Below are 21,885 nucleotides of genomic sequence, written 5' to 3' on the forward strand. Positions count from 1 at the left end.
TTAAAGCCAGTCTGTGCTAGTTTGGCCAAGGGGGATTAGGGCTCCCTGAAAGGTCACTGACAGGGGGCTATCCCATCAAATCAGCTCTCAATTAACATAAGAAAAAGGGGATTATGGGGGACCAACAGGCACTGATTAGGCATTGTTTGCTATACAGAGGGCGCAAGTAGCAAGTAGTACAGTGGGGCTTTAAAAACAGTAATATATACAGTCAAACTTCCTTTTAATAGGGACCATCTCTATAGAAAGACCACCCGTCTGCAAAGACCACTTTTTGGGGGGTCTCCCTTGAACATGGTTTCTCATTGGAACATGTTCTGAAGGAACCTGTACATAAAGTCCACTTTTTGGGCCTCCCTTGAATTGTCTTTATAAACAGTTTCACTGGCTCATTTTGTGTAATTTCACCCCTGGCCCGAAAAAAGAGAATAATAGGTACAACAAAAAAAAGTTCTAAGAGTTTAGTAAAGTAGCCACAGACAAATTGGTTTAAAAAAATATGATGTAGCTTCATATATCGCAAAAAAGCTCCAATACTTTCCTCTCTTTTCATTGATGAAGTTGATTGATGAACAGCTAGGAACTTAACTATGTATCAATACCCTTACCAAATTTGGTAATTGTTTAAGTATGTGAAAAATGTATTTATCCTGATTTATGTTTCTTGAGAATGTGACATATTAAAGCTTATATATATATGAGTATTTAACAAAGGCTCTAATTCAACCAGTCCACCTTTCATTCTTGAGTTACAAAAACAACAATCCAAAAGATCAAATTAACAAGGGGTATGAATAATTTAATTCTTAACTGTATGTCTGCTTTGAAAAAAAATTTAAAAGAGAATGTCTGTATGAGCTACAGTGAAACCTGTCTATAAAGACCACCCAAGGGCAACAAGGAAAGTGGTCTTTATAGGCAGGTGGTCTTTATGTACAGGTTCCTTTAGTTTCAATGAGAAACCATTTTTCAAGGGAAACAAAAAATGTGGTCTTTGTAGACAGGTGGTCACTAAAGCAGGTTTGACTTTCATCAGTGTATACGGTACTTGTATTTTTACAGGGCCAACCCACGCAACTTTAATTTTGACAACTTGGGTAACGCCCTATTGGCATTGTTTGAAGTGCTCTCTTTAGAAGGATGGTTGGAGGTTAGAGACATCATCATTAATCAGACCAACATGGTAAGTCATTCTTCCTTCTTCCTTCTTACCCCTTTTCCCTTTTCCTTCTTCTTTTCTGTTTTACTTCTCCTCGTTGTTTCGTGGTTGTTTGTTGTTTTCTAATATTGTCTTTTGTTTTCCAAGTCTTCATAGGCAAAATTTGAAACAATTATATATTTTTCTGGGGGATCCTCAAACTACAAGCACTGTTTTTTAGTGGATCCTCCCATTTCCTCAGAAATTTAGAATTTCTTGTAATAATTTTATTATGTGCAAAGTGTATTTGTATAGTTAACAGAAAAAATGAATTATGTATGAAAAAAAGTGTAATACCTTTGTTTATCTTTCTGTTGGAAATGAAATAAATATGAATTGAATTGAATTGAAATGCTCTATCTCTCTCTGTGCCTCAAAGGTTGGGATACTCACTTGAAATACAAGTAGTTAAAAGTCTCGGTCTGTATTGTAGCTGTTGCATAACCTCAAGACATGTATTTATGTGGTTTAATGATCATTTCATGCCAGTCCAGGGTCTTGTTTCATTAAACTCGTTATCAATAACAAGTTACAATAGCTGTTATAAGCTACTGAAATAGTGGCATTTGATTAGACGTGAGCAATTTTGTCATATAATTTTAATTTTTAAAATAAGGTTGAAAGGTTTGTTTTATGGGTCATGGAAGAAATACCGAAAAATAGTACAAATATATTTTACAACTAAGACAGTCAAAAGAATATCTTATAAAGAAAGGTTCTTTGGCAGCAAACAATAAATTGAAGGCAAGGTTTAAAAAAATAATGTAAGTAAATCTATATACACTGTACTCTATATAAGATATTTTCAGTGCTATACGTATGTATACTATGCTTTGTTGATATGATAGTGCCTTATTGTATAAGTGATTGTGTGATATTTGTTTGATTTGACAGTGGCATACGTTGTACATACACATCTTTGTCTTCATTGGCTGTATGATTGGACTTACTCTCTTCGTTGGTGTGGTCATCTCAAACTACTTTGAAAACAAGGTAATAATAATAAGGTGATGATGATGATGATGATGATAAGATGAAATGATGACGATGAAGGTGATGATGATGATGATGATGATGATGGTGATCATGGTGTACGTTGACTATGATGAATATTAAGATGATGATGATGATGATGCTAATGATATTGATAATGATGATTGTTGGTGATGATGAAGATGATGATGAGGGGAATGATAGAATAATAATGATAATGATGATGATGGTGATAATGGTGTTGACTATGATGAATATTAAAACCCCACTGTACTACTTGTAGCTGCTTGCTCCCTCTATATAGATAACAATGCCTAAGCATTAATGAAGCTGCCTTGTTAACACTGCCCAACCGTCAATCTTATTTCTTTCTGATGTCTTTAAAGGTAAAGGCCAATTCTGGTCATGCCATTGCATTGTGAAAGAAACGTTGTGGAATCGATCAGAAAAGGTTGATCATCTAGTATATAAGTATTGGTGTGTACTGCAAGGTTCTGGAATCATCAAAATGATAAGAAATTTGGCCCGGTTGGTAAAGTTACAAGCACTGTACATAGAAAGATGGATATGGGACTACGCGACCCATGCACGATATCTATCAGGTCCAAATAGATATAATAATAATAATAATATATGTATATCAATTATTAGGCCGTTTCCCGGTGAAATTTGTATCATCACATATTAGTCAAAACATATTCTTTCATATGCATACATGCCAACTGTTCAGATTAAAGAGGAACATTCCTCTTTTTGGGAGAAGATAATTATCATTTTAATGCAGGTGTTCCTCTTCCTGTACAAATTTGTCTGTAGTATTGAATAGGAGAGTTAGGATTGTTCCTCTTTTTTTTGAAAATAGCATAATTTGTACAGATTTCTGATTTTCAAATGTTGGCATTTATGCATATGATTGGTAATAAGAGCTTGCATTTCATTTTTTTGAGAGGGGGGCGTTTCAAAACTGATCTTTACCTTTAAATTGTTTCCAGGGAACCACTCTGCTAACCATCGACCAGAGAAGATGGCAGGATCTTAAAGGAAGACTTCAACTTGCCCAACCTCTTCATTTGCCACCAAGACCTGGTAAGACTCTCCCTTTTTCCTACCATCAAGGCCTCATAAGACTATCACTTCAGATGGAGCTAATACAATGAAACCTGTATAGAAAGACCATTCAAGGGTGATAAGAAAAGTGGTCTTTATAGGCAGGTGGTCTTTATGTACAGGTTCCCTTAGTATATATGTTTCTATGAGAAATGGTTGTCACAGGAAACTAAAAATGTGGTCTTTATAGACAGGGGGTCTTTGTATAAAGTTGGTTTCTAAAGCAGGTTTCACTATATGTACAGCTAAATCATCAGTCGTTCCCATTGCTTAGTAATTTGTAAAGCTTTTAATTGACGTTAAATTGACGTAAATCAAATATATTTGAGCCCCTAGCTTTTAATGTCTAATTGATACAATGATATGTACAATTTTTTGTGTGTACAATCATTTCCTCTTCTCCCTCGATATGGATGTAATTTTTGCAAGGTATTTGCTGATATTTGTGGTTTTCTTTGAACAGATCGTTCTCGTTTCCGTGCCAAGCTGTATGACCTGTCACAGCACAAGTACTTCAAGCGATTCATTGCATTCTTGGTTCTGGTCAACTTCTTTCTTCTCTCATCCAAGGTAAGATCCCTCGTAGGGCTAGATCACTGTCTGTTTAGTTTTGCATGATATTAATATACAGTGCATCCCAGAAAAAAAGAAAACCAAGAATTATTGGTGTTTTATTATAACTTAATCACAATTATAATTAATGAATTACACATATTTGTATAGCCTAGAGCCTCCTCTTTCATTTGATGCAACTCATATGATGCATATTTCACGCATAAGTGATTAAAATCTATTTGAAGAGAGGGAACCAAAAAGTAATTTGGCGGTCGGTATCTGAATTACAAAGAGAAAATCACATTTCTAGAAAGTTCAGTTTCTGCCCTTTCATATGACACGTCAATCAAGCAAAATTAGCAAGGAATAACAAAGTTCTGTTTGTTTAAAGTGATGCTTGCATTTCCATAATTTGATTTGAAAAGTTCGTTTTCACTGGCTGCCTGCCGTAGCAACAAGCAGAATTGACAAAAGACTTAACTCTGTTTCGTTGACAATCAACCATGCATGTTCGTCCTGGAAGTCAAGATAATGATGATATTTCTTTGTCATTCATACAGTGGGAGGATGATGAAACAGCCACGGTCCTAGCCTACATCTCGGTTGTCCTCACTCTCATGTTCGTCCTGGAAGTCATCTTAAAGTGCATCTCATTGAGCCCTATTGGATACTGGCATAGCAGACGTAATAGATATGATCTCCTGGTCACTTTGATGGGCGTGGCTTGGCTTATTCTTCACTTCACCAATATGGTAAGTTTTTCTATCTTGCAGAGCCAATTTTGGGGTCATATGGTCAAAGGTCATGGGGCTCATTATGTATGCAAAAATAGCTTATTCTTCACTTCACCAATATGGTCAGTTTTTCCATCATACATACATTCATTCTTCATTTCACCAGTTTGACCAGTTTCTCTATCTTGCAGAGCCAATGAACTGATTAGATTTTGGGGTCATGAGGTCAAGGGTCATTGGGCTCATTATGTATGCAAAAATAGCTTATTCTTCACTTTAACAATATGGTCAGTTTTTCCATCAAACATACATTCATTCTCCATTTCACCAGTTTGACCAGTTTCTCTATCTTGCAGAGCCAATGATCTGATTAGATTTTGGGGTTATGAGGTCAAAGGTCATGGGGCTCATTATGTATGCAAAAATAGATTGTGATCGCATAATCATTAGAACCGATAGACAGATTACCATCATACTCCCAAGACGTGTATGTATCTCGATGAGCCTTGGAACTGGTTGGATTTTGGGGTCATGAGGTCAAAGATCGAAGGGTCATACATGTAAATATGAAAAATAGGTTGTAATCACGATATTCTGAGAACCTATAATGGATTATAATCAAACTTGAATTTTAAAAATTGTTTCTGTTTTTGGTTTGTAAAATCGCTCTTTGGCGGAGGCATCATTTTCGACTGCGCGCAGTCAAAGATCTATTTACTTTAATTCTGAAGGTATTGCCCAATTCATATTTAGTGATGCTATTTAGTAGCAGAAAACATTAATAAGGTCAGTTTTTGTGCTGTTCTTTACATCTTGCTTTTTAAATCTTCTCTTGCGGTATAGAATAATACCAGCTTTGCGTTTGGAGCAGCAACAGTTCTCTTCCGATTCTTCACCATCACAGGCAAACATGTAAGTATATCCTCTCTCACTGTTCCTAGGGGGTGTTTCACAAAGATCCTAAGTTGAGTTTATCTTTAAGTTGGACTTAACAATTAGGGAAAGCCGTTAGCATCTTTGAAAATATTTGGTAAAAGTTTTTATGCCTCCGCCACCGAAGGTGGTGCCGGAGGCATCATGTTTTCGGGTTGTCCGTCCGTACGTCCGTCCGTACGTCCGTCCCGTTTGACCGTTATCACAATATCTCAAGAACCATTTAAGATTTAAACTTAAGACTCGGGAATAGTATTTATCACCATAGGAAGACGATCTGATTAGATTTTGGAGTACGTAGGTCAAAGGTCACAGGTCACAGAGGTCAACTTATGAAATTCCTTGTATTGAGTTTGTTAGCGCGATATCTCAAGAACCATTTGAGATTTAAACTTCAAACTTAAGGATAGTATGTATCACCATAGGAAGACGATCTGATTAGATTTTGGAGCACGTATGTCAAAGGTCAAGGGTCACAGAGGTCAACTTATGAAATTCCATACATTGAGATTGTTATCATGATATCTCAAGAACCACTGGAGATTTAAACTTCAAACTTAGTGATAGTGTGTATCACTATAGGAAAACAATCTGATTACATTTTGGAGCACGTAGGTCAAAGGTCAAGGGTCATAGAGGTCAACTTATGAAATTCCATACATTGAGATTGTTATCATGATATCTCAAGAACCACTGGAGATGTAAAAACTTCAAACTTAAGGATAGTATGTATCACCATAGGAAGACGATCTGATTAGATTTTGGAGCACGTAGGTCAAAGGTCAAGGGTCACAGAGGTCAACTTATGAAATTCCATACATTGAGATTGTTATCATGATATCTCAAGAATCACTGGAGATTTAAACTCTAAACTTGTTTAAATTGCTCTATGGCGGAGGCATCATTTTCGACTGCGCGCAGTCAAAATTCCATCTAGTTTTAATTTTACAAAGAGCCTTACAAAGAGTTGCGATTGATCCAAATCAATCGTAAGTCCTCCAATCAATCGCAAGTTTGCAATCTCCCATCTCTTATGTACATAGTTGCAATTGATATTAACTTTTTGTAAGACGGGGCCCTGATCAGTATTCTGTAAATAAAGGGCTTAATAAGAATCAATTATTATTATCATTATTATTATTTTGTTCATGTTTTAGCCCACACTGAAGATGCTGATGATGACGATCGTGGTGTCCTGCGGGAAGTCTTTCTTCATCATCGTCGGGCTGTTCCTCCTGATCACCTTCTATGCTTTCCTCGGTGTCGTCCTCTTCGGCAAGGTCAAGTATGGGGAACACTTGGGCAGGTGAGCAATAAAACAGTGGCCTGTGGTCTTCAAAACAGACTGAGCTAATTAAAGCCTTCTCATATAATCCAATCAATAATAATAACAATAATATTATCCCGCTTTTATGTAGCGCTTAATACATCTACGATGTCTATGGGAGGTATTCTTCCTCACTAATGAAGCCTTCATTTTGTAAACACCAAATCACAAATGATTGTAAGTTTGCTCATATTTAATTTCTTTGCCACCATACTTTTAGGAAAGTTTTCAATGATGATTTTTTTAAAAAAACATTTATGCCCTTTTTCAAGTTTTGAGATTTTCGCTACATGCAAATCCTTGCAACTCCCTTTTGAAATTGACAAGCAATTTAAATAGAAAATACTATTTTGGAGACCTCTTACTTTAGAAACTACTGTATGACATATTTATTTACTTCTGATCTCCCTCACATGTGCCTAATATGAGGGTTAATTTTAGTTCCACATTCATATCTTTATATTTGTTTATGTATGCACCAGCCAATGTGGAGAGCTTCTCAACAGATTTTTAAAATTCTTTTAGGTCATCCCCAGGCATTGGCTGGTGCTAAATATCATACTGTTAATGTTATATCATTTTGTCAACCCTGTGAAGTTTTCTGTGTATTATTATTATCTTGCCTGGAAATCAAATAATTAAATAAATAAATCATTTTTCTGCATTATCCAATCTTTTCATTGATACAGACATGCTAACTTTGAGAATGCCCCCAATGCCATGGCAACACTGTTCAGGATTGTGACTGGTGAAGACTGGAATAAGATCATGCATGACTGTATGGTACGTACGTGATTTGTCTTTCATGAAAGTAGTGGAATTTTGGAAATGAGATGCACTAGCTGACTTGCATTTTTTCAAGGATGTCCCTATGTCCATATGTTCATAAGAGGCGTGCCTCGGGGTCATAGCAGGATGCAACGTCCCCTTGAGCCTATATAAACCGCTATGCCTCTCATAGCAGTAATATATATATATATAATATTAAACTGGATGAGCTATATACCTTAATGCTTAGAAAATTTGATTGTCTAGCTTTTATTAATTATAGATTTTATAGTAAGTTGGTACCAGAACAGGAGACTTGCATTGGTTTCAGTCTTGTACGTAGGGACCTTGCGACCTAGGTACCAGTGTCAGGTAACCATTCAGTAAAGCCATAAGGTATATATCGTTTGAACAATTACATGTAGGAGAGTTCTGTCAGAACACTGATATTAGAACAAGGGAGTGAAATGAGCTTAGCTTAGTTGTGATCAATTGACCAAATGGATGAAGTCTGATATGATTGTATTTTACTCGGTCCTCTTGAATTCTCTTGTAAATGTTTTTATTTTATTTTAGAAGTAATTGGTTAATAAAAGTGAGAAGTGCATGCACAGTGGTAGAATGTTTAAAGAACAATATTGACTTGATTTGAAAGCGAAGTCAACAGTATAATTAAGCCATTGTACACTGTAGTAATGTTGTACCATGAGCCATTTGTTTTCACAATTTCATTTTATGACCCCTCCCATACATGCCAACTGTTCAGATTAAAGAGGAACATTCCTCTTTTTGGGAGAAGATAATTATCATTTTAATGCAGGTGTTCCTCTTCCTGTACAAATTTGTCTGTATTATTGAATAGGAGAGTTAGGATTGTTCCTCTTTTTTTTGAAAATAGCATAATTTGTACAGATTTCTGATTTTCAAATGTTGGCATGTATGCCCTCCGATGCCTCTTCATTTTAATCTTGCGGAATCTGTTGAATATGTCCGTCCAACAATAACAAGGGCTAGCATTTATTAATACTTTTCATTGTGGTTTGAATATGATGATCATTAGGAATAGAAGCATGAACCTTAGACTTGTGTATGCATTATATTTGTGAGATACACTCTTGATACATCAGTATGTTTATTTATCCTCCAGATAAGTGAGCCCCATTGCAGTAAGAGAGGAGAGAATTATTGGGAGACCGATTGCGGCAACAGCATTGCATCCATGGTCTACTTTTGTTCTTTCTATGTCCTCATAGCTTACATCGTTATCAATCTTCTTGTTGGTAGGTCCAGTATACTCTTTATTTACGTGTGCATCATCGTCATCAATCTAGAAATTGGAATTGTTACGAACCCAATACATATTCATGTATGTTAATTGTGAGCAGAACACTCGCTTGTGAAGGGGTGATTATGATTAAAACCTACGACCGTGTTTGTCCCAGGTATTTTGTTATTTTGTTTTGTATTAATAATGTATTAATAGTGTTGTGTTGTGAAACACAGGAAGATATGATGGTATAATCCAAAGTCACCTTGTTGTGATAGAATGTCAAAAGTATGTCATTGATTGTATTAAACTCAAATTGTTGTCAATCCATTGTACATTGGCTGAAACAAACGTCAGATCATAATGGACCAGGGGAGCATTTCACAAAGACTAAGATCGACTTTAAGTTGGACTTAACTACGGCAGGCCGTTCATGCCACTGTTTGCTCTAGAGCTCACCATTAACTGGCATAGGTCTCTTAAGGGACGTACAAATCATGGTCACAAATCTACAGAATTTACAATGTTGGATAATTCATTATTGAAGGAAAATATAATATCTAAAGATCATAATGGTGAGAGCAAACAGTGGCATGAACGTGGCATGAATGGGTATAATGGTCCTGTGTATACGTCAGTGTGCTGCCCTCCATATACTCGCGCTTGAGCAACCTTAAATAGTTTGATACTCTCTCTTTAACCCTTGCTCAGGTATCATCATGGAGAATTTCTCTCTCTTCTACTCTAACGAGGAAGATGCTTTACTCAGTTACGCAGACATCAAAAACTTTCAAATCACATGGAATATGGTAGATATACACAGAAAGGTGAGTTGATAAGTTAGGATTAAAGGATTGGATATTTGGTTTGGGTTTTGTTGGAAGTGGGGTAACTCAGGAGTCATTGTGAAATAAGTAGAGCACAAGTCACATCCCAAGTAAAAAATGAATAAAATAAAGAAAAAAATAGGGGGAAAATAAATACAATTTTTAAATTTTATTTGGAACATTATAAATATATATATATAATATATATATATATACCGGTATAAAATGAATACAAATTTCAATTTCAGTTTTAAATGTTTGAACACTTTATTTCATAAAATATCAAACACAGTGTACACCCAAATGGTGAATGTGATACATTAATAAACAAATTTTAAAAAAGCCTACAAAACTACTAAAACATACATGTATTAACAAAGCATAATTGTCATACTAACAAAACTTTGCTAGCATTTCATATAGAGGATTTCGGATTCAAAGGTAATACTGGTACATGTATCAATAACTATTATGCATGAATATCTCTGTCTAAATGCTGGCTGTCAAACTGATTGGCAAATATATATACCCATCTTTTAAATGTAGTATTAGGTGTGAGTGTATTAAAGACATAAACACAAAAGAAAGAAAAAATAAAAACATTGATTTTTGTTTTAAAATAGTTTGCTAATCACTGGTGAAATTTACGTGAACCAATATTGGATCATACATGAATACCTCAATAAATGGATTGTCTTCAACGCTGGCAAACCAATTGGCGCCCGTTGTGTAAATGATACAAATATAATTTAAATCTAATCTGAATGTAAGATATTTACAAAAAGATGAAGAAAACAATGCATGTTTTATATACATTTTTTGCTGCTACAATACTGGTAAACTGCATGGCAGATAACTGTGACCAAATATTGAACAGCTTAAACATGAATATATCTAAATAGATGGAAAGTCTTAAATGCTGGCAAATCGAGTGGCGTATTTATCAGTTGTGTAGAGAAACTAATATAATGTAAATCTAATCTGAATGTTTGCTATTTGAGCTACCATCACATTGATAAGTTTGTTTTTTGTAGTTGGAGTACTTAACTTTGTTCCTTAGACTAGAAAATCTTAAATACTTACAGTACAGCGTATGTTTTCTTTTTACAGATTTAAGATACCTATAGGATAGTTTTTTCTGTCTCTGTTTTGAGGCATGATTTTCTAATGGGATACATGTATTATACAACTTTGAAATTGAAGTAATAAAAATATCATAGAAAAGGTTAACATCTTCTGTTTTATATACTTCACTCCAATCTATGTTTTTTTATGTTTTCTTTAAATCAAGATATTCTCTCGTGATTAATCAACCTCCTTTTAAAAGGAATATCATCTTTATTTCAAAATTCTATAGTTATTACAGTATTATACAAAAATTGGAAAATGATCAGATATGTCTGAATAGATTAGGCCACGTTTCACTTTAACTGGGATAGCATTTGTGAAAATGTTATCAATTAATGTCGCTGTGCTATTTGTTATACGAGTAGGCTTTGTTATTAATGGAAGTAAGTCAGTTTTGTTATCAGAGTCATAATTGAGCAAGTTTACATTAAAGTCATCAAGGAGATAAAGTTCTTTCTTCTCCCAATAGATATCATTGAGGTATTTGTCAACTCTCGCATGAAATTGAGTAATATCAGTATCTGGAGCTTGGTATAAACAGTCAACAATTATGGACTTTCTTTTGTCCTGTGAAATTCCAATACATAGAGATTCACATATTGTATCACTATCAGAGAAGTCACTAAGATCATTGAAATGCAGTGAGTCCTTTACATACAATGCTACACCTCCACTAGTTTTTCTATCCCTGCAATTGTGAACAAGATTGTAACCATCAACCATCTGAAAGATATTTATAACTGTATTTGTTTTAAAGCCCCACTGCACTACTTATAGCTACTTGCGTCCTCTATATAGCAAACAATACCTTATCTGTGCCTGTTGGTCCCCCATGATCCCCTTTTTCTTATATTAATTGAGGGCTCATTTGAAGAGATAACCACCTGTCAGTGACCTTACAGGAAGGTCTAATCCCCCCTGGCCAAACTAGTGCAGACGGGCTTTAAACCATGTTTCAGATGTTGCGATAACAGAGAAACTATATTCCAGAGACTTCAATAAAATCAGTAATTCATCAAAGTTACACTGGAGACTTCTTGCATTAAGATGTAGTATGGAGAATCCTGTGTTTTTATTTGAATATTTTGCAACAAAATAATCAGAAAACAAATATTCACAATTTCTGTTGTCCATACTAGACTGCATACCTTCATCAGTTTCTATATTCAGAGAGAGATTCTGATTGAGTTCACTGTTTACATTTATTTGGAATGGGTTGAATTTCAAATAATGAAGTTTTTCCATATCTGTAGTTAGATTAAGGTGGACAAAACTGTAGAGTGCCTCTAAGAAGTCTCTATCGGTAATATTAATGGTTGAAAGGAAACAATTCAGAGTAACAATGCATGCAGAAGTCAAAATTACTAATTCTGGACTCACTATTCACAATTATTTGGCATAGCATTCATACATATTAAAAAAGAAATGGAAAAAGACCAAAGGACAAAAACAGTCACACACCAACACCCCTCAGACACTCTAAACAAAATAAATAATATAACGATATACAAATTCAAGACAAAAATGGTAAGTACATAAATTATTATTATTATTATTATTATTATTATTATTATTATTATTAAGATTTATTCAGCAAAAACAAAGAAAATCATTGAATACAAAACGAGAGTACATTTAGAAAAGAGTCACATGGATGCTGGAAAAAGAAAAATATTAACTTAATAACTGTATAAATGAGTTAATATGCGTAAAAAACTAAAACTGGGTATGCCACAATGAGCATTGCTGTGAAGAGGTATACATCATGTAAATAACAATTTGATCAAGGTAAATAGTATAAAAAAATAACAAGAATAGGGTACAAAATAGTTATCAAACCACCAATTCTTCAGAAATAGAAAGAAAACAGGTGGTCTTATATGCTATTTCAAAACTATTTAAAATTATTAAAAAAATAGTGTTTAAATAGGGCACATTCACATGAAAATAGGAAATAAATAGTAAAAAAATAGCAACAAAATATATATTTCGATTCAGAGACCATTTTGAATAGGGATAAGACAACTGACATGAATTTCTTTCTTTTTCTCTCTCCTTGAACAGGATGATCCGATTAAACCATCCAGGACAGGATTTATTTTTAGGGTTAAATTAATCACATATTCTTCAAATTGGCACCAAATATATTTTCTATTACTGCTATACTGTTACAATAAAATGAAATGTCCCTGACACCAATATACATAGGCGTTAATGTTGTTGAAAAGTTGAAAACATGGCATATTTTGATAGTAAAACAATGATGTTGAATCTTGCAACGTTTTGCCAATTTAAGGATTTTAAAGATAATTTCCCTTTTCAATTTTCCCTTTTCAATTTTCCTGGCATGAAATGCAATATACCGGTAGACATGAAACAAAAATGGATGCAGTGTCTAAAAAATTCCTGCCCTTATTACTAATACGCATCTGGCATATTTGTTAGGGCTCTGAATTGAAGGTTATATAAAAGCCGAACCACGAAATGTGAGATAATTGTCGCGAAAAGGTTAAGCTATATTCCAATGTTTGACCCTGAACGCGGGGTGGCTGATCCCAGTATGTGATTTATTTAAATTTTTCTCACTCATCAGGGGGTGATTCCGGTCAGCCGAGTCAAGTTTGTCCTGCGTCTGCTCAGAGGACGTCTAGAGGTGGATATGGAGAAAGACCATCTTCTCTACAAGCATATGTGTTGTGAGATCGAGAAGATGCGGAACGGACAAGATGTCACATTTCATGATGTACTCAGGTTTGTAGACTACTACAGCTAGTGAAGTGAAACCTGTATATGAAGACCACTCAAGGGTGACAAAAAAGGTGGTCTTTATAGGCAGGTGTTCTTTATGTACAGGTTCCTTTTGGAAATGTTTCAATGAGAAATGATTGTGAAGGGAAAAAAGAACATGTGGTCTTTGTAGACAGGTGGTCTTTATAGGCAGGTGGTCTTTGTGTATAGGCTCATTTTTGTACATGTTTCTATGAGAAATGATTGTGAAGGGAAAAAAGAACATGTGGTCTTTGTAGACAGGTGGTCACTAAAGCAGGTTTGACTGTAATACAGTCAAACCTGCATATAAAGACCACTCACAGGTGAAATTCACGAAAGGGGGTCTTTATAGGCAGGTGATCTTTATGTACAGGTTCATTTTTGTAAATGTTTCTATGAGAAATTATTGTGAAGGGGAAAAGAAAAAAAGTGGTCTAGTAGACAGGGGGTCTTTCACTGTAGTAGCAACATTCAGAGCTGTGTTTCGTCAAACCTGATGACAATTCTATGAAAAAATCTGATTTTAAAAAATTATCAATTATTGTAATTTTCGATTGATAAAGGGTTTATGGACTTTGATTTAATGACTGACCAAAGTGGACAAAATCAAGGTGACATCTACATTTGGTATCCTACTCATTTGTTTTCATTTTGGAAACTACATTTATAAGGAAGTATATGACTCAGAATGTGTTAGTTACATCTCAACAAAAAATGAAATCCTCTGAATATAATCAGCATTTGAAGTGAATATTGACTAAGAATCATCAGAAGAATTATTTACTATTAATTGTACCACGATCGATAACTTGTATGAAATATGAACAAATTAATTAAAAAAAAAATAAAATTGTGTTTTGTTCTTACAGCATGCTGTCATACCGGTCTGTAGACATCAGGAAATCTCTTCAGCTCGATGAGTTATTGGCCAGGGAGGAGCTTGAGTATAACATTGAAGAAGAGGTTGCCAAGGAGACGATTAGGAACTGGCTCGACAAGTGTCTCATTCGGATGAGAGCTGTAAGTAATGCCTGGGTCAGTCTAAAATTTGTTCTTTCAATTTCTTTTCGTTTCCCTAGTTTTGAAATGCATGCATCTCCCATTTGTATCTACCCTACATTTCGTTCTTGGTTCGAAGTTTGCGTTTTAATGCCAATTAAATGCCTGGCCCAGTCTAAAACTTGTTAATTTCAATTTCATTTCTTTTTCTCAATTTTTGAAATGCATGCGTTTCCTATTCGTATCTCCCCTATGATTCGTTCTTGGTTTTAATCTTCTTTTCTGAACAAATCCTCATTTGTTATCTTTTCTGTCCATGATATATATATATTCATAATCTTTCCCAAAGAAGTATGCGTTTTAATGTCAATGTCACTTGATACCGTCTCGATGCCGATTTGATGTGATTCGTTGTGGAAAAACAAAGTGGAAACACAAAATTTGACATTTTGAACATGTCCAAAGTTTACTTGGGCCTTTGCATTTTTTTTCTTTTTTTTCTTTGAGGTTTGCTGCCGCATAGCTGAAAAGCCTTTACAAATGCTAATATTGTTATGTGTTGCATGGTCATTCACTGAGGGTGTTTCACAAAGAACTGAATGTGAACTTATCTCTAAGTTGGACTAAACAATTATGGAAAGCTGTTAGCATCTTTGAAAATATTTTGTAAAAGATATTTTTAACCGCTTCTCCATAATGTTTAAGTCCAACTTAGAGTTAAGTTCGACTTGGGATCTTTGTGAAACACCCCCTGGTATTAAAACTCTGAATGTTAATGTATTCTTTTTTTAATAACAGAAAGAGAAAAGTCATCATCCATCTTACAGCAATCCATTCTACGGTGGAGAGAAGCCAGAAAGACTGGTAGTTCCCCCTGCTTTCATTACTACCCCTAGTCCGCCTAAAGAAGATACTAACAAGAGCAAGGAGGAGACACCAGTCTTGGATAACATCGCTCCAAATCCAGAAACCAATAAGGATTCAGTGAGTAGTGAATTAAAGTGTACCAACCACCAAAACATGTTTTGCTCTCGATGTATGAAGGGGTTCCATGTGGCTATACTGTATTTAAAATACTAACTTCAAATTATTCTTCTACAAAGAGATATGGCAATTTGAATACTTTCTCGGTAGAAATGGCGCAGCACACAGTGCACACAAAGGGATCAAATGTGGATGAGGAATACTGCCTTGAACATCTCTTGGGGTGGATATGTGCGCATTATAAATGTTATTATTATTATTATTATTTATTAATTACCAAAAAGGGCACTTTCACCTCGATTTGGCTTTAACTTCTGGACCTCATGGTTATAAGATTACTGCTACGTGTCACCTTGGCATGATCAATGCCTCATTTATTTACTGATTATGGTCTGCATTCTTAATTGTATCCACCTATTACTATAAACTAAAATATTTTTGATTGAAGAGTGCTGTGTGATCTTGTCACATTTTTTAACAGACCAAAAAAAAATTGGCCTTTTCTCCAAATGCTCAGACAAAGTCTGAGCACGGTGCTCCCAGTTCCCCGGGACACAAGCTGCTTGTACCGACGCTATCTGAGGGTAACGTGAAGCCTGACGGTGAAGACAGTGCAAGCCTCAGACCTAGAAGATCTAACAGGAGATATCAAACTGGTAAGGAGTCTTTATAAGTATAAAAAAGAGAGAGAGAGAGAGAGAGAGAGAGGGAGAGGGGAAAGTGTGGGTTTAGGGTGAGATGATGAGGTGTGGAGCAAGGGTAAGAGGCAGAGATGTGGTTAAGGTGAGAGGGTGAGGTGTGGGGTTAGGGTGAGAGTGGGGGGTTAGGGTGAGGCGTGGGGTAAGAGGATGAGGTGTCGTGTAAGAGTATAGAGGGTGAGGTGTGGGGTTAGGGTGAGAGGGTTGAGAAGGTGGGGTTATGGTTAGAGGGTGACATGTGGGGTTAGGGTGAGAGGGTGAGGTATGGGTGAAGGTTGAGGTGTGGGGTTAGGGTGAGAGGGTGAGGTGTGGGGTAAGGGTTAGACGGTGAGGTGTGGGATTAGGGTTAAAGGATGAAGTGTGGGGTTAGGGTAAGATGGTGAGGTGTGGAGTTAGGGTGAGAGGGTGAGGTGTGGGATGAGGGTGAGGAGGTGAGGTGTGGGGTAAGGTTGAGAAGGTGAGGTGTGGGGTTAGGGTGAGAGGGTGAGGTGTGGGGTTAAGAATAGAGGGTGAGGTGTGGGGAGAGGATGGGATGTGGGGTAAGGGTTAGAGGATGAAGTGTGGGGTTAGGGTAAGACGGTAAGGTGTGGGGAGAGGGTGAGGTGTGGGTGAAGGTTGAGAAGGTAGGGTGTGGGGTTAGGGTGAGAGGGTGAGGTGTGGGGTAAGGGTGAGAGGGTGAGGTGTGGGGTTAGGGTGAGAGGGTGAGGTGTGGGGTTAGGGTGAGAGGGTGAGGTCTGGGGTAAGGGTTAGACGGTGAGGTGTGGGGTTAGGGTGAGAGGGTGAGGTCTGGGGTAAGGGTTAGACGGTGAGGTGTGGGATTAGGGTGAGAGGGTGAGGTGTGGGGTTAGGGTGAGAGGGTGAAGGTGAGGTGTGGGGTTAGGGTGAGAGGATGAAGTTTGGGGTTAGGGTAAGACGGTGAGGTGTGGGGTTAGGGTTAAAGGATGAAGTGTGGGGTTAGGGTAAGACGGTGAGGTGTGGGGTTAGGGTGAGAGGGTGAGGTGTGGGGTTAGGGGGAGTGGGTGAGGTGTGGAGTTAGGGTGAGAGGGTGAGGTGTGGGATGAGGGTGAGGAGGTGAGGTGTGGGGTAAGGTTGAGGTGTGGGGTTAGGGTGAGAGGGTGAGGTGTGGGGTTAAGAATAGAGGGTGAGGTGTGGGGAGAGGGTGGGATGTGGGGTAAGGGTTAGAGGATGAAGTGTGGGGTTAGGGTAAGACGGTGAGGTGTGGGGAGAGGGTGAGGTGTGGGTGAAGGTTGAGAAGGTAGGGTGTGGGGTTAGGGTGAGAGGGTTAGGTGTGGGGTTAGGGTGAGAGGATGAGGTGTGGGGTTAGGGTGAGAGGGTGAGGTGTGGGGTAAGGATGAAGGTTGAAAAGGTGGGGTTAGGGTGAGAGGGTGAGAGGGTGAAGTGTGCGGTTAGGGTGAGGTGTGGGGTAAGGGTTAGAGGATGAAGTGTGGGGTTAGGGTAAGAGGGTGAAGTGCGGGGTTAGGGTTAGAGGGTGGGGTGAAGTGTTAAAGAGGGTGAGGTGTGGGGTTAGAGTGGATGGTCGAGGTGTGGGGGTTAGGGTGAAGGTTGAGAGATTTGGGTTAGGGTTAGGTGTGGGGTTAGTGTGAGAGGGTGAGGTGTGTAGTTAGGTAAGAGAGTGTGGGGTTTGGGTGAAGGAGTGAGAGGTCGAGAGGGTGGGGTTAGGTTGTGAGGGTGAGGTGTAGGGTTAGGGTGGGAGGGTGAGGTGTGGGGTCAGGGTCAGAGGCTGAGGTGTGGTGTTTGGGTTAGATGCTGAGGTGTGGTGCTTAGGTGTTATTAGGGTTATGGTTAATTGCTAGAGCTGAATGCAACTGCTTTCTCTCCTCATTTTCCTCTTCTCTCTTCCACCCTCCTTTTTCTCTTACATTCTGTCTTTACTTTTTACTAATCTTTCCCTGCCTTGTATCATCCTCATTCATCCAGGTTCCACATCAAGTTCCACCAGCGTGACACCCGTCAGCAGCACCTGCAGTGCCCCTGTGTATCCTAGGAGTACTTCTGCTCCAACTGCTACAAAAGAAGTACAGGATTGGTGGAAAGAACAGCTTCACTACGACAGTGGTTCGGAAGAAGACTAACAAACGTGTCAAGCTTTTCTCAAGAAATATTTGATGAGTTTCATTGCTTGCATCAAAACAGACAATTTGTATACAGTAGGCTTGCGGATCCACCATGTGAGAGAGAGGGAGGATTGAGGAGTCCTCAAAACGACTCTCGGTAATCTTTCTTGAGGGTTTGAAGTCCTGTAAAGGACTGTTGGTTATCTTTCTTACCTTATAGTTCTAAGGAGAACTTTAGCGGAGTGGCTTGACGTTTCGAACAGGTTGACTATCCGTCGTCAGGAGTGGAGAATAGCTGGCGTGCGTGAACTTAAGACAATATGTAATTAAAACTTATTGTCCTGGTTGGATAAATCTATGTAAAACCCGCTTATACAGAGAGCAAGCTGTAATGGAGCAAAATAATTCTGATGTATTTCCTGTTTCCATGTTTCCATTGTTGTGCCATGTTTTTATTACTAACTTGTAAATATAGAATTAATCTATGGATTCTAAGTCGATTTTTATGTCTGATGATCAATGATATTTATTATAAAATGAAAAAGTGAAATACTTATCTGTGATAGCACTATATATTTGTTTACATGTGATTTTGCTTTGTCACCTTGTTTAATAGCTATGTGTCATTTAAAGAGTACTCACATCATGCGACCTGAATATACATCCTAACGTATCTCTAAACAGCAATGGTGATGGTACTTTTATATTGCATCAAATATTTGTTTAAGATCTACTTCTTTGTGTTCTATGAAAATGAAAGGATGATTAATCTGGTGTGCAGAAAGATACTATTACCGGTAGAAGTATATGAAAGATAACCAAAGAAAAGTATACATTACAGTATGTCAATTACAGTATTCTCATTGGATTTGGCAATTTCACACTATGATGTAGCAAAGTTGCACAAATTTTCACCACACCGACTTATTTGTGTGTTGGATATGATAGAGTTTAAAAGAGATGTTCTAGAAATAGGTATATCTTTATTATGCATGGGTTTTAAAATTCTATTAGAGATACATGCTTTATTTGCAATAGCTATATCAAAGATTCTATTTGTACATTTGAAACCATGACATTATTGTACTGTAGATTCTAATATATAAATGGGATATATCTGTGGCAGGCCATGGACGAACTGTAAAGAGAGGTAGATCAAAATATTCCTCTATAGTATTATCTTGACAATCAATTCAGTATAATGAGTAAATAAGAAAAGAGCTTGAAAGAAGATTAGAGGCTACAGAAACCCGGTTCTTGGGAAAGATTATGAATATATCATGGACAGAAAAGGTAACAAATGAAGATGTTTTCAGAAAAGCAAGAGTAAAACCATCAATCAGCAGCACAATAAGAAACAGGCAAATGCAATTTGTGGTCACACATGCAGAAAGGATAATCTAGAAAAAAACAATATTAACAGGGAAAATTGCTGTGAGTAGGGGAAGGCAACGCCTCACATACTTGCAAAGTCTAAACAAAGTCTGAAAATGAAATCGGCAATATCAGCTTTTTAAGAATAGCAGATTATAGACAGAAATGGAGGGCCATGACTGCCGATGTCTGTTAAACAGACCTGGCACTTGATGATGATGATGATAATGATTAAATTATATGGTTTTCACCCTCATCAAAGAGAAGGACATTCTTAAATACTCAGCAATTCAGCTGGCCCCTCAATCTTCAGACTGGCAACACCTATGATTATCTCATTGTTTGACATTAAACAATGCAACTGTCAAAACAGATAGCAAAGATTGATTTGTGTTTAGCATATGTTGCCAATTTGAATAATATTAGTCAGAGATCATGTCTCTTGTTTATAGCAAATTTCAAGATTTTCTCCACCTTATTCGTTCTTTGAAAGGTCACATTTCTTTTCTCAAGAATAATGTGTCTATAGAGGTTCTCTCTAATGACTACACTACCTAATCAATTATAAAGCACCCTATAAATTTCATTGCTTGAGTAATATCAAATGTAATAATTTTTTTGGTATAATATATACAATATAATGATAATAATATGTATAATGAAAATTGGTTTTATATACATGTAGCACCTTACCAGTTATGCTATAATTGATCAAAATGCTTTTTACACTGTATTACTACTCTAGTCATTGGATTCAGTCATGATTCTGCACTTAACACCGCACACTATTCACTCCACATAAGAGCATTTCATCACATCTTAATAGTGGAATGAAGAAATGTAGATGTTATGCTTTGCTCAAGGATATAAGTGTCCTGCCAGGGCTCGAACCCACAGCCCTTTCATTCCCAGTCAAGTGATAAAACCACTCTCCTATGAAACCTTTAAGCCTCATTCAGGTATAATGTGGCAAAACCTCAATGTTTTTAATTTGTTTATGATGACGTGTATGGTGTAATACGCTTCTCATTTCTGTATCTTCTAACTAAGTAAAGACGCGCCGGACCTTTGTTGCCTACAGTTGCCATTCATGTAGTATGTCCATTAACAGGTTTTGCAGTAGAGATAACGGACTTATGGGCTGTTGCAAGAAAGTTGCAGTCAATTGCACATCCCCTTAATCAAGCGTAAGTCTTGCAAATTTGCAATTGATAGCAACTTAACTTTCTTGCAATGCCCCATTAGTAAGAGAGAGAGAGGGGAGAATAAAAGCTAGATCTAGTTAACTTGATTTAATTGTTAAAACTTTAATCCTAACAAAATCCTAGCAAATTTAGGAGACTAGTGGGGCGTTGCAAGAAAGTTGAGTTGCAATCGATCACAATTTTCTTGCAATGCCCCATAAGTCATGCACTGCAATGATTGTCCATGGAGATTTGTGTTATTCGTAAATGTTATTCCCATGAATTACCCATGTTTTTATATTACAGATTGTTCTTTGAGGGGTAAGAAATTTCACTGTTATTTTGACGTAGTTCTTCCAAAATTTGTTTTCTGTTCTTCTACCTTGACATTATTAGTGTATTTTGTTTTTAAATTAGCAGCAAACCATTCTTCTTATCTCTATGTTCATGTTCACAAAGTCTGGTATGTTTATGATTTTTTTTAAACAAAATTAATTAATCAAAGATAGATGTGTCTTGAACAGAAATCCTACCCCCCCCCCCAAGTTGGGGTTAGCATGCAAGTAGTCATGTATAATGAGGCAGAACGTCTCTTGAGGGAGTTTGTCAAAGATGCACTTTTCTTTTGAGGCTACTCAGTACTGACTCACATTTTTATTTGTACCTGTCTAAATCAAACCTATTTATATGATCAATGTGAAATAAAGAAATTGAAAAATATTTCATTAACCTCTATTGTATCATTTATTCTTGTGAAACGGATATGATAGAAAGACTGGAACAGCTGAATATACAGAAAAGACAATATTCGAGGGTGGGTTTAAGAAATGTGGAAAGAGAATAAAATGTATGTGAGAAGGGATGAGAATCGATGAAAGAGAAGATACATGTACATGAGATATAGAATAAGAAACAAATGGAATAAGAAGGAAAGAGATATATGAGAAAAGGGATAAGAGAAACTG

General features: G+C 36.7%; 1 protein-coding gene across 4 annotated transcripts in view; it reads left to right on the forward strand.

Moving 5' to 3' along the window:
* Positions 1-18,511, forward strand: part of LOC755730 (sodium leak channel non-selective protein) — a 55,632-nt gene extending 37,121 nt beyond the window's left edge. For 2 of the 4 annotated variants that reach the window (XM_030981932.1, XM_030981933.1), the window contains exons 25-39: positions 1,063-1,183; positions 2,093-2,191; positions 3,184-3,277; positions 3,762-3,868; positions 4,414-4,605; positions 5,431-5,499; positions 6,678-6,826; positions 7,537-7,630; positions 8,763-8,895; positions 9,594-9,709; positions 13,431-13,588; positions 14,476-14,641; positions 15,404-15,589; positions 16,071-16,245; positions 18,226-18,511. In XM_030981932.1, coding sequence (XP_030837792.1) covers positions 1,063-1,183; positions 2,093-2,191; positions 3,184-3,277; positions 3,762-3,868; positions 4,414-4,605; positions 5,431-5,499; positions 6,678-6,826; positions 7,537-7,630; positions 8,763-8,895; positions 9,594-9,709; positions 13,431-13,588; positions 14,476-14,641; positions 15,404-15,589; positions 16,071-16,245; positions 18,226-18,380 — 2,014 coding nt within the window. In that variant the 3' untranslated portion in view covers positions 18,381-18,511. The remainder of the gene's footprint in view (positions 1-1,062; positions 1,184-2,092; positions 2,192-3,183; positions 3,278-3,761; positions 3,869-4,413; positions 4,606-5,430; positions 5,500-6,677; positions 6,827-7,536; positions 7,631-8,762; positions 8,896-9,593; positions 9,710-13,430; positions 13,589-14,475; positions 14,642-15,403; positions 15,590-16,070; positions 16,246-18,225) is intronic. The other 2 variants (XM_030981935.1, XM_030981934.1) reach the window with 2 other exon arrangements.
* The last annotated feature ends 3,374 nt before the right edge of the window (positions 18,512-21,885 follow it).

This window comes from Strongylocentrotus purpuratus, unplaced genomic scaffold (assembly GCF_000002235.5).
Source record: "Strongylocentrotus purpuratus isolate Spur 01 unplaced genomic scaffold, Spur_5.0 spur5_scaffold_12, whole genome shotgun sequence".
Classification (NCBI taxonomy): Eukaryota; Metazoa; Echinodermata; class Echinoidea; order Camarodonta; family Strongylocentrotidae; genus Strongylocentrotus; species Strongylocentrotus purpuratus.